Here is a 16,038-nt window from a genome sequence, read left to right on the forward strand (position 1 = left end):
AGGATCTATTAAGGCTCTGCCAATCATTAATCATCCCCGATGAGTTTCATCAGTATTATAAATCGTTACCGTTCTCGAAGGTTATCGAGTACAGTATACCTGAGATTGATATTGAGGACAGTGATGTTTAAAGTGACCTTAAAGATAACTAACTTTGTATAGCCAAAACCAGACAAGTGCAAAATGTTTTTTGATGCTTGGTTGCACCATACTGATGACGACCACATAGTCAGAAATACGTATTTACGGTTGCCTTCCATCGATATACGATGGACGGCCAAATAGGATAAAAAATTACTGCTTTGGAATAAATATAACATATAAAGGTATAAATAAAACAAATGTTTAAGCTTTACCAGTAAATCTGTAATATTTCTTATAATGATCATACATAACTTTAAATATTTCTGTGGAAGCACTGGAGAGCACCCTCATCAAATAAGAGACTGCGTGTTGATCACATATGGTTATCAAACTGTAGACACAGTTATTTAAATGCATCTGAAAATAAAAACAAAAAATTTTAAATAATTTTGATATTGCTATGTAAAGAAGTTTTTTGGTCGAAACGTTTTAACAATATTTAGATTTTAATAGTTTTAATAGAATTTGTGTGTTATATGTGATATACCGGATCAGAATGCTGTAAAATTTAAGATTTTTAAGAAAAAAATGTAAAAATTTAATAATGTCTTACATGGGTCTTAAAAATATACTGTGACATAGAAATCAAATCTCCCGTTATAAATTATTTTATGTTAATAAAATGTGGTATACAGGCTTATCTTGGAAAAAACAATAAATGATTAGAATTTCAGCCACATCAATTTAGATTTTCGATTTTCATTAATTTTTTTTTAAATTTGCTAAACAATAAAAATTTTAACTTTTAAATTTAGTACCGATCAAAGCTTATCGGTGTGGGTTCTTGTTTATTTTTAATGTCATTTACAATGCCTATAGTACGAAATCGTACAAATTTCCATCATCTCAGCGATTTGATAGAGGCGGATAATTGGCCTAAGAGAAGCCAGACTTTCTTTTCTGGAAATTGCCAGTAAGGTCCAATTTATTCAATTGAGATGCATCAACATATTCTTAATTGATTTACCCTGTAACTTGTGGCAATCCTATTGAAATTTTGATCGTTTAATAATGGACTCATAATGGATGTTCGGATTTCTACACTTTTTACAAAATCTGAAAACATCATGTCAATTATAGTAGGTGACAAAAATTTTGAAAATCTTTTCTACAATTACACTTTTCTCTTGAAGCAGAATGATTTTAATATTCATTAATTATTTTACTGTATATATGTATATATATATATATATATATATATATATATATATATATATATATATATATATATATATATATATATATATATATATATATATATATATATATATATTGTAGTGATGGGACGTGATTTCACTACTGGTGATTTAATCACGTTCATTTAGAAATCACCGGGAACTATCGTTCCTTACTAACTTCGATAACCATGACCAGTGACCAGATATATCAGTTACTAGTTTCCTCGCCGACTCACAAAACGTGGTTATATTAAATATTATGATATTCTCGGGGAAGGGTGACTAATATTTGGTGATTTAACAACGGTGAATTTTAGGAGCGATAAAGTAAATAGTAGTGGTTGTATAACTGACTGAGAATTAAAAGGTTATAGGTTGTGCAGTAAGTAGGCTGTCTTTAACGAAACGAATTTCCATTAGGTGGTCAGGTATTTTATGTGGTTATGTGGTTTATGTACTCATATTTCTCTTTTTAAAATAATAAATTTAAAATAATGTCATTAAACGTATTGAATATATTTTTTTTCTTTCATAAAAAAAAATAAATAAAAATTTCATCTGTCATGAAAAAAGTTCAGGAAAATATTTTGCCCTTAGTGAAACTTATCCTTGGATGCGAGGATGCATCTTTGGGTGATGTAGGAGAGTGGATTTCAAGGGATGACCAGTATGAAATAACCGATGAAGAAATTGTTACTCTTATTAATAGTGAAGGTGGCGAGGACATCGAAAAACCAGAGACTGTTGAGCTCCACAAAGTTTCACACAAAAAAGGAATAAAAATTTTTGAAGCTAAAAAATACGCCGAGAAGTAAAAAGAAGCCAGCGCTGTCGATATTATGATACTACAGAGATGGCGAGACTTGGCAGCGACATAACCCTAGTTTTTTTCGCTGGGAATTACGTTATGTGAACTTGAAAAACGCCGTGACTTGGTACAGTACTGTCAAAAGTTTTAAACTTTGGGAAAAAAGAACGCTACACTGCCTAATACAGAGTGATCGTGATCACGGTTGTTTAGTTTACCATTACTGTATATAACTACATACTACTGTACATAAAAGAACCGTGATCACGATCTTATTTAAAGATCACGTTTACCATCAATAATATATTTTGCCTTTAGAACAGCCTTCTTTTAAATGAGAAGTTAACTGGGACAATAAAATAGCATAAACGCCGGCGCCGTAAATGTTTAAAAAATCTGTGCATACTATCTCTGAGTGTATATACTACTATGTAAGTAAACAATTACATTTCTCATTCCATAATAATAAAATATTACGTGGCAGCAACTCACATAAAATAATCATTCCCTGACATTAATATGTTAATGGAAACAAAGTGATGGACGAACATCATTTTAAAATTCAATACTCCAATCTCAGAGGCGTAGTAATATTTTATTTCGGGAAATTGAATTTTCAGAAATTCGAACAATTTTATCAAAAGTTTAATATAAACGAACACTATACAACAATATATGGTGATAGATCCTATAGATGGTATATTTAATTTTTTCGTATCCTTTCCGGTTTAAATACCTTTATAAATGGTTCTACGTTGTAAAAAAATAAATTTTCTATGTTAGTCTTTCCCAAGAATCTCCATCCCTTGCACCTCCTCTTTTGCATTTTATTGAACTATATAATCATCCAGTTTCTTGCGTCCAGTACTGGACATAAACCTCCTCCATACGCCTCCAGGAAATTCTATTTTGCGCAAGTTGCTTTTAGTTATGCCACAGAATAAATAACAATCAGAATGCCCACTCTCAAATGCCGCCTTTGAAGTATGTCAGCACGCGATCGCCATATTTTAAACGGAAACACAGACTCGGATTGAGAAATTTGTGACAAGCTACGACAGAACCAGAATTTAAATTTTAGAGATTAATAATTTAGTAAATTTAAAATAATTTAATCTATTCTTCAACTAAAAGTACCACATAAAATATTGCATATTATGTCTATGGTTGCGTAAATCAATTAAACCGGGTTAATTTTTCTATGCAAACCAGATAAAATGTCACTGAACAGCAGCACTGGTTCCGTTTAAAACATGGCTGATTCATAAAACATGACATGAGAATGTCATCTGTCCATCGCGTCGGTGGTCTTCCTCGGCTTCCCTTATCTTCACGGGGACTCCACTCCAATGCATCTCTTAGTCCATGTCCATCTATCATCGCTGAGCCGTGCTACATGTCCTACAAATCTCCTTGATGTTTTCTATGATACTAGATGATTTCTATATTCCCCTTCTTCTGCGAATCTCTTCGTTTTTAACGCAGTCTTTAAGTTTAATTCCTAATATTGATTTTCCATTTTTCTCTGTGCCATTCTCAGTTTATTCATTATTCTCTGTTTAATGTTTATTTATAAATATGGTATTTAAAACTGCGCAACGTGGATACTACACAACAAATAGTATTTTTCAAAATCTTAGTTAGAATATTTTGCACCGATATTTTGAATGGTACACTAAGTATATTAAGTGAGGCTATCCGATTTTAATTTAGCAAACACAATATTAAAATGAGAATTTATTCTCCAACCTGTATATCTTCGATTTTCATTTAAGTATGGCGAAAAGTGTAAAAAAACAGCCCCGAACATTGCTCCGAACGGGCATCTTCCAAAATAGGGACTGAAAATCGAAGATATACAGGTTGGAGAATAAATTTTGAATTTTAAGAATATGTGGTTGTCATGATCGCCACGTGGCGTTGGGCTTCCACTTAATGGTCCAACTTAAGTTAGGTTGACATTTTCCCCAAAAGAAAGACATACGGTACTTTTTTACTTTATTACAAACTTCAACTTGCTCACAATTGACACAGGGCTCGGTTGCAACTTACATTATGACGGTCAGCAAATGTACCTACTCACTAGATTGAAATGTGAACGCTTTGTGTTTGCATTCGTCGCTTTTAAATATGTAGCTTACAAGGCCAGTTAGAATAAATATTTGATTATTTACAATAACATTTCCCACTTATTTGTTTATTAATAATTGTTTCGCCAATATCACGTTCGGTATTGACATACTTTCAATTAAAACACATGTAAAACAATTTGCTTTGAGTTAATAAAAGTTATTAGATTTCTTAAGATTTTGTTTCCCTTACATTACAATATACAGCATTTTATAAATAAACATTATCCCGAGAATTAGCTTTCCGGCTTTAAAAGGACTCAACATATGAATTTTTTAAAGAAAGTAGATTTTAGCGGTTTTTTATTTCTGCACCGATAAGGTTATATAAAAAAAATTGTTTGTTTTTTTTTTATTATCTATAGACGTCCCATTGACAGTATTGCGATTAAATTACTATTACATTAAGATTATCCACAAAGAAGACGAAAAATTATATTTTTTTTAGATTTTTCCATATAGAATTCCGGGAGAAGCTAATTTGTGTACTCATTTCGGTTATTTATGTTCTACGAAGCACTTTTTAAAAGATAGTAGGTGGTTTGCTGTTAAATTTTAAAGCCCAGAACAGACATAATTTTGCTTTACAAACTAAACTAATAATAAAATAGCGAGCACTTCGTCAGCTAGTATTCGAATTCTTCGGTTTAAGTTCTCGAGACATCTCGAGAACTTTCAGATTCAGAACTATTCGAGAACCCGATTACTAATTACAAAACTGTTTTATTTACAGTTAAAACAGAGGACATAGTCTCCATAAGCGTTAACCTTCTATGTATGAGTGTCTATATTCGTTGGTTTTAGGAATGTTAAAGTTCAAGACATTTGTATTTTTAGCCGAATCTACAAACTAATGAGAAGGGCGAGAGCGAGTCTCCAGCGCCCAAAAACTGGGGCCACTCGGCTAAGGATAGAAGGCCCCTACAGAAATCATCCCGGTCCACCATGATTGGAGGTTGTGTTAAATTTGATTTAAATTAGATATAACAGTCCTTACAGATACAAAAAAGGGAAAGGAACAGAGGAGCAGCAGCAGGTGTAAGTATACTGATAAAGAAAAGGGTGTCACAAAATATTAAGAACTGAGAAATTATAATTTTTTTAATTATAAGGACATCACATACATTTAATTTACAAATACAATTTTAAAAAATCCATTTAACACAAGGGTGATCTTATGTTGCTGTGGTGTTTAGGAGGTTATGTGCATTTCTCCCGCCATACTGATCTATGATCTATGTTTGAATCAAAGTCTTCTCTCAAGGGAGTGGTGATTGCATGGCCTTGGTGTTATGATTATATAGTTAGTCCTTATAATATTATTATAGAAATGCAGCCCAATTGCATTGTATGTGTTGCTTATATTTTATTAAGTAAGTCAACAAAACACACATATAAATTGACAAGTTTCAGTTAATATTCCAAAACTCTCTCAAAAAGGGTCTAAAAAAGGATTCACTCAAAGTGAGGTCGATTTTTAAATCGACTTATTGTTTGTATTTATGTCAAACTATTGTGTGTCATATTTATTTACTAATATTATTTTAATTTATACAATATTTTTATATTGTGTGTGTTATAGTGTGGTGTGTGTGCGTGCGTGCCTAATGCCTTATTTATTGCTTTTAAATTTTAAATTATTGTCCTAAGAATGTGATTCAGAAATGTTATTCAAAAAATGCCTAATGCATAAAATTGGACGGGGGCGTCAAACGCCGGAAACCGATGCTCACTAATGCAGTAAGTTGGTTCACATTCAAATAGTTGGGACATACGAAAATTTTGAGTTAGAGACCGCATGACATCCCAAAAACATAACACTTATTAATGCCGGGTACATGCGTGATTTGCATTAAAATTGCTAAAATTGCTTTGAAATTAATTATTGGCGTAGATGTTGCTAAATCACTAGAAGAGATAGAGTAAGGAATACCGAAATCAGAGAGCGTATGGGCATATAAATCGACATCCTGAAATGTTATGACCAAGATCGTGGAGAGAAGAGGTAATTAGTGCAATGGAAAATAGGGATCTACAAGCAGATGACTGGAACTCAAGCGGAATACTCCACTGTTATTCAAACAAAAATATTTCAAAAAATCATCCATTAAATTTAATGTATACTTTTTTCTGGAATCCTCACAACTCATAATATTGCATAACGAAATGTTTAAGTTTACAACTACTTACCACTGAATTTTCAACATGAAAATTTATTATATGAGGATATTATTAGATCAGTTACATATTCCAGAAAAATATATCATTGGAATCTGCCAAAAATCGATTTTACATTTGGGAAAATACGCGAAAACTTTCTGGCTAACTTTCAACAAAATTAATTTAATGTTAATATTTACATAGGCGTAACCACAAAGGGTTCGCGGGTGTCGTGGAACTCACACTGACTTTCGAGGGACGCAAAAATTGGAATCAGTTAATTCTTGAAACAACTAATCAGTAAACATTTTGAGTAATATTAAATAAATAAGATATTAAAATAAAAAGTAAAACTTAGCCATCTCGAATATTTATAATTTTAAATGTTTTTATTGTGGATTTATTTATTGTTTTACTGTTTTAGAATCAGATATCTCTATTGGATACGCGTATATAAGTTATAAAAGGTTAGGAAACATTCTTTAAACATGATAGAAAAAACCATAATACTGTGCCCGATGACTCTTGCTTAGAATTACCAGAAGAAAGATTAGAACGATCTTCTAGAATAGTAAGGGCTCGTTACTAACCAAAACCAGAACAGTTTTCAGTCAGAATAAGGCGGTCGGTCGTTTTCACCCACTTAGTATTCCAACTTCAAATGTTTGGAATAGAGTCGAACAAAAGATGCAGCTTTCTGTTTTTCGTGCAGATGTTTTGGCATGAACGGCCGTACTAAGCCTGGATTGGTAGAGACTGCGTTTATTTCTAGTGGATTTTCATCATGGACTAAAGCTACAGAACGATTTAAAATAAATTAAAAAATACTTCCCATGAATTTAGCATAGAAACTTGGAAGAATTATAACGTGAATTAGTCCGTAAAAAAAATATTTGGATTATATGAAGAAACTAATTGATATAATTATAGTTCTAGTAAAAGGTGAAAAATCTCTTCGTGGTCATGATGAAACTTAACAAAGGATTGAAACAGGATTGTTTCCCGAAATTGTACAACTTCTTAAAAAATATGTCCTTATAGAATATTTAAGACATACTTGGAATAGGCCTCTTAAAACTGCACTTGTAGAAAATTAATTATATTTTCTACAATAGTTTGTTTATTATTCTAATAATTATTATTATTCTCACTAATATATCTCACTAATTTAAAGACATACAATCAGCACGAAATCCCTTCTTTCTGCTGCATTGTATCTTCTGCACCTGTCAGTTCTTCAGATTCAAAATATTCAAACCCAACTACCCTTAACGACACTTCGTTTTTGTCTTCTCAAATAGAAGCACGCAAGTCAGACTTATTTTTCAGCTTCTCAAATAGAAGCAAGTTATAGTTCTCACGCTTTTCAAATAGAAGCAATTTTCAAATAACTTATTTTATTAAATAGTTAATTAAATATATTAAATTCAGTGTCTGTGCATCGAATATGTAAGTACCTGAAATTATTCTTTTATACAGAAGAGAACCTACAGTTTTATTCTGTGGCAAATAGACAAGTTCTAATGCCATCCACTATCTACACACACACACACACACAACCTACAGTTTTGTGACATTTCATAAATGCCGGTCCGACAAATTACAGGGTTGCCGGATATACAACAAACAATAAACCTTTTTGTTTTATAAATCGCATATATTTAGCTTTAAGAACAATTAATATAAACAGTTTTACGTTTTAAGAACATTTTATATGAACATTTATGTTTTATTATTATAAAGGAGTGATTTGTTGGCGATTCCGCTACTTCTATTTATTTCTGTAAATAATATAATAAAAATATTTCTAGCTTAATTCTTATTTTAATTATTCTATTTTTAATTTTACTACTCACTACATTATTACTAATCCGAATTTTTGCGACCTATTGGTCGCTGGTCCTTCGAGGTTTTATTTATTTTTTATCTACCAAATGTAGGAAGCACTTATCTTAGCAATTACATTTAAAATGATGTTTTAAATTCTGTCAAAAATGTAAGGATATTTAGAAGGAAGTGGTTAATTTATGTGATTGCACACGAGACTTCTAATGTCACTCGCCACGAACAGATTGCTAATATTTTTAAATATATTCCTTAAGATAGTACGTTTCCAGTTGACAGGATAGTATTATTGAAACGTCTAAATTTAACTGATGCAGAAACAATAAATTCTACCTTGCATGATATGAATGTTTCGTGGGAGGATGTTTAAGTTGTATGCTTTGACGGAGTGTCAGCGACGTAAGTAAAATTTACTGGTGTACAGAAAATATGTAGAGAGAAAAGTATTAAAATTGTGTATATTCATTTCTATGCATATTGTCTTAATTTAGCTTGGTAACCGCTTCCGCCAATCATATTGAAAATCCACAGATTTTGGATTTTTTTGGTGTAACACAATTAGTTTATTCGTATATTGAAGGCAGTACAAAAAGGCACTCTGTTTTTAAAGAGATTGTGTAGGTCACAAATAATGAGTCAAAAACTTTGAAATTTTTATCTGTAACACTTTGGGCTTTTCGTGCTGAGGCAGTTGCTGTGGTCAAAGATCAGCTTAGAGCAATTATAGAAGCCATTGAAGAGACAGTTGATGACGCAACTGATGCAAAAGCTAGAGCTAATGGTAAGGGGATACATATGGCAACATGGTTGTAGAAACGTTTAACGTAACTTCGTAGCATCGTGAGTTTTGATATTTTAAATTTGAGAGTGACTGTGACATATATAGTGAAATCGTTTGCGCAAAAATGTTTTGATTTTCAACTTACGCTAATTCAACAAAAATGTATCTACTGATGATTCGATATTCGACATAAAGATCTATCATAACGATTGGATATATAATATGTCTAATCTCGCATATATGAGAAAATGTAACAAAATATGCCAAACTCATGGAGTTATCGGTTAAAAAAATTGCAGAAAAGTACCTCAGAACCTGGTTCAATACAACATCTGTGCAGCTTTTCCGCGCAGCTGCAGATAATCTTGATGTGGATGCCTTAACATACATGGATAATGAAAACCGAAGAAACTAACAAATTGGCAAAACAAGGTGCAAACTCTCTTCTCACAGAACTGGAACTTTGTTCAGTACTTTGGAACAAAATTAATGACGATCTCAATGTTGTTAAAAAGTTATAACCTAACCTAAAACATCAAAGTACCTTCAAAGACAGGAAAACAGTCAGCGTAGGTCTGCTAACACGGCACTGTAAGTTGAACAGGCCGTTGAAGCTGACGGGATTGAGATAATGATCTATGCAGATTCTGTCACCTAGAAGAAGAAACAGCAGAGTACATTTTATGCCAGTGGAACAGCTTGGCTAATGTGCGGTTCTTTGTATTAGGCGAAGAAAAGACTCCGGCAAAGGGCTACATTGAAGGTTCAGAGAGAATGTACTTCTCTCCGGCAAAGGGCTAGAGCATCACAACAGATATTAAAAAAGGTCGCAGTGGACTAGGCCAAAAGAATTGAATCTATCTATCTATCTAATAAGGAAAAAAGATATTAACATAGCGATATAAACACGTCTAATAAACTTAATGAAAATGTAAGTAATACGTATTAGATGCCTAACTTAGCATGAAGACAATATATTCAAAAAATAGAGATTATAATATCATCATATTATGATGTTTATGTAGGAAATATAAAATTAGCTATTTAATTAATTAAAGCAGTAAAAAATGAAATGCATATGGTTGTAAATACAAAAACAATCAATTGGCACAACTCATAAATTATTGAGTAGGTGAGAAGAATCGTCTGTCTAGTCGTCGTAGCAGAAAGTAAAGAAATAAAGCAGAAGACTGTTGTACTGCTGGTTTAAAGATTTCTGTGCGTTCTAAGCAGAAGATGTTCGCATCGCGACTTCTGTTCTGTCCTTTCGCTGAGGATGAGACACTATTTACGTAGATCGATCGTATAAAATTTACAGAAATCCTGCTCGCACAGTTATTTAAGGCAATAAAAATAATACTTCTCGATTTAATTATGTTCGAGTTAATTAATGTTTTGGGATTAAAATTAATGATTTTCCTTCAGACATGTGGTTCTCAGTTTGCAGCTTTTATAAAATATGAATAGAGTGCCGTAGGCCAATTTTAACGTGGGGAATTTAAAGAAGATAATAAAATTGATAATGAAGATAAAAATGAAATAAAATATTTAAGCAAGCATTAAATACTTTTCCAAATATATGACATAATATCGTTTTTTATAAATATGAGAAATTATAAAGAATAAAATCGAAGAAAACACATACCTTAACATTTGGCAGGATAGTAACTTTTTCATACTGGTCCAAAACATCCGCAATCAAATACATCGCAATCCTAGACATATCTTTTTGATAAACTACCAAACTTTTGGTTAACTTTTCAAGTTGAAAAGCACAGTCTGCTAACTGTCTAACAACGTCTTCTTCTTTAGGAATATCTGCATTGCTCTCAGAACATATTTTCTTCAGTAAACCTCGGTACTCTTGTAAGTACGGCGGGAGTCTATCCATTATAAGAGATTTTCGGTATTTCAGTAAATTCGACAATAGTGAAATTGATAATGTACAGGATTGTTGGAAGTCTATATTTTCCTTGTTTAACAATACTGTTACAGTTAAAATTAGAATGTCGGCCATAGCAGGGGTAAGATGAAACTAAAAAGGATACAAAATTTAAGTATCAATCAAATTTTCCCAAAATAATTATTTACTTAAACCGGGGGGCCCAAGAGTAAAAATGACTGTGCGAATTGAATTTTTATCACTTTTTGAGTGATATTACGTTGAGATAGCTACATTTTTCACCCACGAATACTAAAAGAAAAGATACAGGTTAAGAAACCGAGGATGCAAAAACTTATTATCGCTATGTAACATTCTCCAATGGATATGAATGCATACTTAAAAAGAGTTTAAGAATGTAGAGAGGAATATAATAATTTAGTCATTTGATGAATTTCGAAAACGAAGTTAAACGATAGATGTCTATGCAGAAATTGAAGACACCTCAAGAAGGAGTTGCGCACAAATCACACACTCTTCTTTGATGGTAACGGAATAAAAAGGACCTAAATCAAAGGTAATATTAAATATAGATAAAGTGTATTCCATAAAACATTCCATACGCTTTTTGTATGTAGAAGCATTAACTTCAAATAGAAACGGATATAGATATTGAATTGAGGAAAAAAATTGAATTGAGGATAAAATATTAAAAGTAAACGACAAATTGTGAAGAGCTACTGGCAATATCGGTTTTCATTGAAAGCTGAATAATAACTTAAAAAGCATAAAACTCAAACAATGGGGTGTACTTACATGGTTTGTTTTTACTACTACTATTCCAAAATTTATAACACTTTCAAATAATTCTTTATCATATGTACAATTTTCAAGGAGTTGAATAAGTTGAGATAACAGCAATACGATCGATTCTTGGAGGTTTTTCGTTTTAACTGGATTAATATTGGACGCTATAACTGACTCCCAGGTCTTCAACAAATTTGTAAGTTGTTGGTGTTTACTTTTTTTAATTAGATTTTCCTAAAATTCAATACACGTTATGCTCGTTGTAAATTATCAATACCTAATTCGGTAAAACAAAATTTTTATAAAGTATGACAGGTCACACATTACATTACAGGTTGTCCAGTAATGTAACGACGCCATCTAGTAAAGAAATAAGAACTACCATATTTAAATCATATTTTTTTCTTGAAACGATAAGTTTAATTAATAATACTGTATTAATTACATATTAATATAATTAATAATTAATTTTAATAATATTTTTAAGGCAGAATTTAATACAAAATAATTTAAAGCTTTATGTTAGTTTAGATATAAAATCCTAATGCCATCTGAACAAAGAAATCTGAATTATTTAATTTTTTCGAAAATTACTAAAAATATAGGTTACTGTAATTATAAGGTAAGATCAATGACGTATAATATATATTTATTATATATGTCACTGGGTAAGATAAACATACACTTACTATAAAAATAAAATAAAATAAAAACTAATTAAGATTAAATAAAATTAAATAAAGATAAAAAATAGAATTAAATAAAATTTAATCAAGTTAAAATGAAGAAATGAATAATTTTTTTTTAGCTTTTTGTGGGGAGGGGTGGGGGGGTAGAATAGTTCGTCGGATCGTGACTATATTTACAACTGTCTTATTTATACTATTGAAATCGCAGGTCGCTATCGGTCCGATGTGTTGAGATTTCGAGTAACGGAGGTTTTGGGGCTTGAAGGCAAGCGAACAAAACATTTTTTCTAGTTTTAGAGGTTTTAGACCTATCGAGGTTCGACTTACAGAGGTTTTACTGTAGTTGACAATTCTGAGGTTGATCCTCAGAATGATATCAAATTCTGATTGTTTAGTGTGTTTATCCATTATGGGTTTATGCATGTTGTGTGTACATATTATGTATAATTGTAGATGATTTATGTATTATGTAAAATAATTGATATAGATGTAGAATAATTGTGTCTCTGGCTTCCTATTAATCCGCTAATGTCCGTATGTTCTTGTTGCTGACTTCTACTTTTAGTATTGGGAACCAGAGCTTGCCACATTCTGCTGATGGATTTACTACACATTTTTCTTCATTGAGTAGGATGCGAGCTGCTTCTTTGATTTTTCTCTTTTTAATGTCTGTTTCTTTTATGATTATTGATACATCTTTCCATTGTACTCTGTGCTCATTGTCTCAGACATGTCTGCATATTGTCTAAGTCTCTGTTATAGATGTATGTTTCATGCTCGTTTATCCTGACACTTAGTGGTCTTGCGGCTTCTCCCATATAAAAATTGTTGAATTCACAGAGTATTTTATGTAATTATTTGATCTCTCCTGTGTGTTATTAGGTTTAGTTTTGTACAGGATAGATCTCAGTGTGTTGGTTATTTTGAATGTTGTAATTTTGTACTTATTTAAATCTTTTTTTAATTTTTCGGATAAGCCCTTTACATATGGTATTGTTGTCATGTTTGAATCCCTTCATGTGGGCGTTTCTGGTGTTTTGTTTTTTCCTTAAGATTGAAGAAGGTAAACAACAAAACACCATATGGAATTCAGAAACGCTTCAGTAACAATTTCAATAGTAATAGCTATTCCTGGCGTTTTTCTCTTAGGTAAAAGTACAAGAATCACAAAATAAAAAAGTATGATAAATACAAAGTGTGGCAGCTCAAAATAGACACACAGTATCTTCTCTAGACACTTGATAAAAGAGATTCAGACTCTCTATATGATCTAGAATAGAAAATTTGTAATGAATAAGAAAGCTTTTTATACAAGTCTTTTGTGCGACATATTTAGGAATTGACAAAAAAACCAAAGTCGTTGTTCAGAAAAAATGCCATACTTACCGATATTTCTAGAAGATCTTGAGTCATGGTACAAAAATCGTCGTTAGAAACGTAACCAACTATCAGCATTATCAACTGAGAATACTCCTCAATTCTAGAATAAACTTTATAATTGTTTTTACATACTTTCCAGATCTGCATTGGAAGATCCTCGCTGGCATTACTAAGTTTCGTTTTGTTGTGTAGTACTATATTAAAAAGCTGCAAATAACCGTTCTTGTCGTACTCTTCGTGCCGCTGAAGAACGAAGCTCGTGTAAGCTTCCAAAATACTAACTAACTTAGATATCTTTTCTTTTTCATTCTGCACCAAAAACGTTTTTAAAGTATAGGCGTATGCAGGTATTAGGTAATCTTGAGGATCGTTTGTCACAACGAGATCGTACATCTTATTGCAGAGTATAAGTTTGTAATTGTCCGCTACATCCTTTGCTTCCTTCGTCGCTTTTACTTTTTTAAACTAAAATAATACATATTATTAAATTTTCATTATAAGCCTCGATATGGACAACATATAAATTAATTTTTAATTATGGGTAATTTAAAAGCTGGGGAGATTTTTTTGATTTTTGTTCTGAAATAATAATCTCTTTTTTTAAACCTTGCTCGACGCAATTTTTTTTTGCTTTTCTTGATCAGCCCTGAACGTAATTATTTTTTAGGATGCATAATATCATGAAAATACTAAAAATTGTGTCTACTAATTATAACATATTATTACATTTATTGGATACGGTAGTGACATCCATCGTACCTACAATTCTGTATTTTTTTAATTTCCTAAAGCATTGCTCGTTGAAAAAAAATCACCGATTCATCGTAGCATATGTACATGAATAGCTACCAATAAGCACTGAATAGAGGATTGAATTATTATTCAAATGATATAATTTCTCTGCCACGGTAATGACATAGAGTATACTCAAATAAGATGATTTTGAGAAAAGTACTTGCTATTATATTTATGAGAAAAGAGCAGATTACGCGATTATTAAGCATTACTTTTGCCCATTAAAACTTGAAACATTTATTTTTATTGAAAATTATGGACAATTTTTAATGTTCAATAAATTGGTTCTATTAGTACTGGCAATATGCAAACCAATGACGAATGAGTTAAGGATGCATGGCTTATTACATGCAAACAGTTAAAATATTTTCGGAGGGAATTTGGCCATCACAACTGATATAATGTTAAAATTTTCGGTTAGGTCATGCCAAGGTAGTGACATTTTGCGCACTCAAAGCTTATTATTATCTTGTAAATATATTTTTTAATGTTATACATAATGGAGGTTATACAGTATTTTAAGTACAAACATATGCGTAATCTACTTGTAGCTATATCAGTACAGGGTACCCATAGTCAAAGGGGGCAGCGAAATCTTCCTATCTTTTAAATTACCCACATACGGAAAAACAGTTAAGATTTTATTTCACGTATAGTGCCTCTGTATATTCGCTTATATGTATTTCATCCAACCAGGATTCATCAGAGCGACTGGTACAGAAGTTCTAAAAGTGAAATCTTTTGCGTCAAGAAAAGTAATAATAAAATTACTTATAACGACTACAATGAATAAACACGCTACAACGACATCTGAGAATAAAACCAGAAAGTAGAAATCCGAAGATTTCTTGGTTGACGAAGGCAAACTTCAGATTTTTGCTTAAATCTGTCAATCAAATCAATCAATCAGTTTATAACGTTCTACGCCGTCTGCTGATTTCCAGTCTACATTTATCTCGGTCGTTCCAAAGGTTTTCTTCAAGTCCCCTCTCCCTTAAGTCTTTATCGATTCCTTCTCTCCAACTTAATCGCGGTCTACCTTGTTTTCTTCTTCCATGCAGTGTCCAGTTCAATACTTTCTTTGGTATTCTGTGTTCATCCATTCTTTGGACGTGTCTATACCATCTTAGTTTATTTATTCTGATGTCCTCTGTTATATTGTGCTTAACACCCATAATTTCTCGTAGTCTTTCGTTTCTAACTCTGTCTAATCTTGATTTTCCAGTCGCTCTTCTCCAGAAGTCCATTTCTGTTGCTTCTAATGCTTTTAATTTATTCCTTTCAGTGGCCATATCTCACTTCCATATGTAACAATGCTTTTTATAATGCTGTTATAGATTTTGTGTTTGTTTTCTTCAGAGATTGTTTTGTCCCACAGTACACTGTTTAATTGCCTAACGGCTGTTGGTTATTTGCATGCCTAAATATTTGTATTTTTGA

General features: G+C 31.7%; 1 protein-coding gene across 2 annotated transcripts in view; it reads right to left on the reverse strand.

Moving 5' to 3' along the window:
* Window positions 1-344: 344 nt before the first annotated feature.
* Window positions 345-16,038, reverse strand: part of LOC140445398 (uncharacterized) — a 64,356-nt gene continuing 48,662 nt past the window's right edge. For both annotated transcript variants that reach the window (XM_072537398.1, XM_072537397.1), the window contains exons 10-13: window positions 13,810-14,268; window positions 11,744-11,968; window positions 10,691-11,080; window positions 345-501 (exon numbers count right to left, since the gene is read on the reverse strand). In XM_072537398.1, the coding sequence (XP_072393499.1) occupies window positions 346-501; window positions 10,691-11,080; window positions 11,744-11,968; window positions 13,810-14,268 (1,230 nt within the window). In that variant the 3' untranslated portion in view covers window position 345. The remainder of the gene's footprint in view (window positions 502-10,690; window positions 11,081-11,743; window positions 11,969-13,809; window positions 14,269-16,038) is intronic.

This window comes from Diabrotica undecimpunctata, chromosome 7, assembly GCF_040954645.1.
Source record: "Diabrotica undecimpunctata isolate CICGRU chromosome 7, icDiaUnde3, whole genome shotgun sequence".
NCBI classification, from domain to species: domain Eukaryota; kingdom Metazoa; phylum Arthropoda; class Insecta; order Coleoptera; family Chrysomelidae; genus Diabrotica; species Diabrotica undecimpunctata.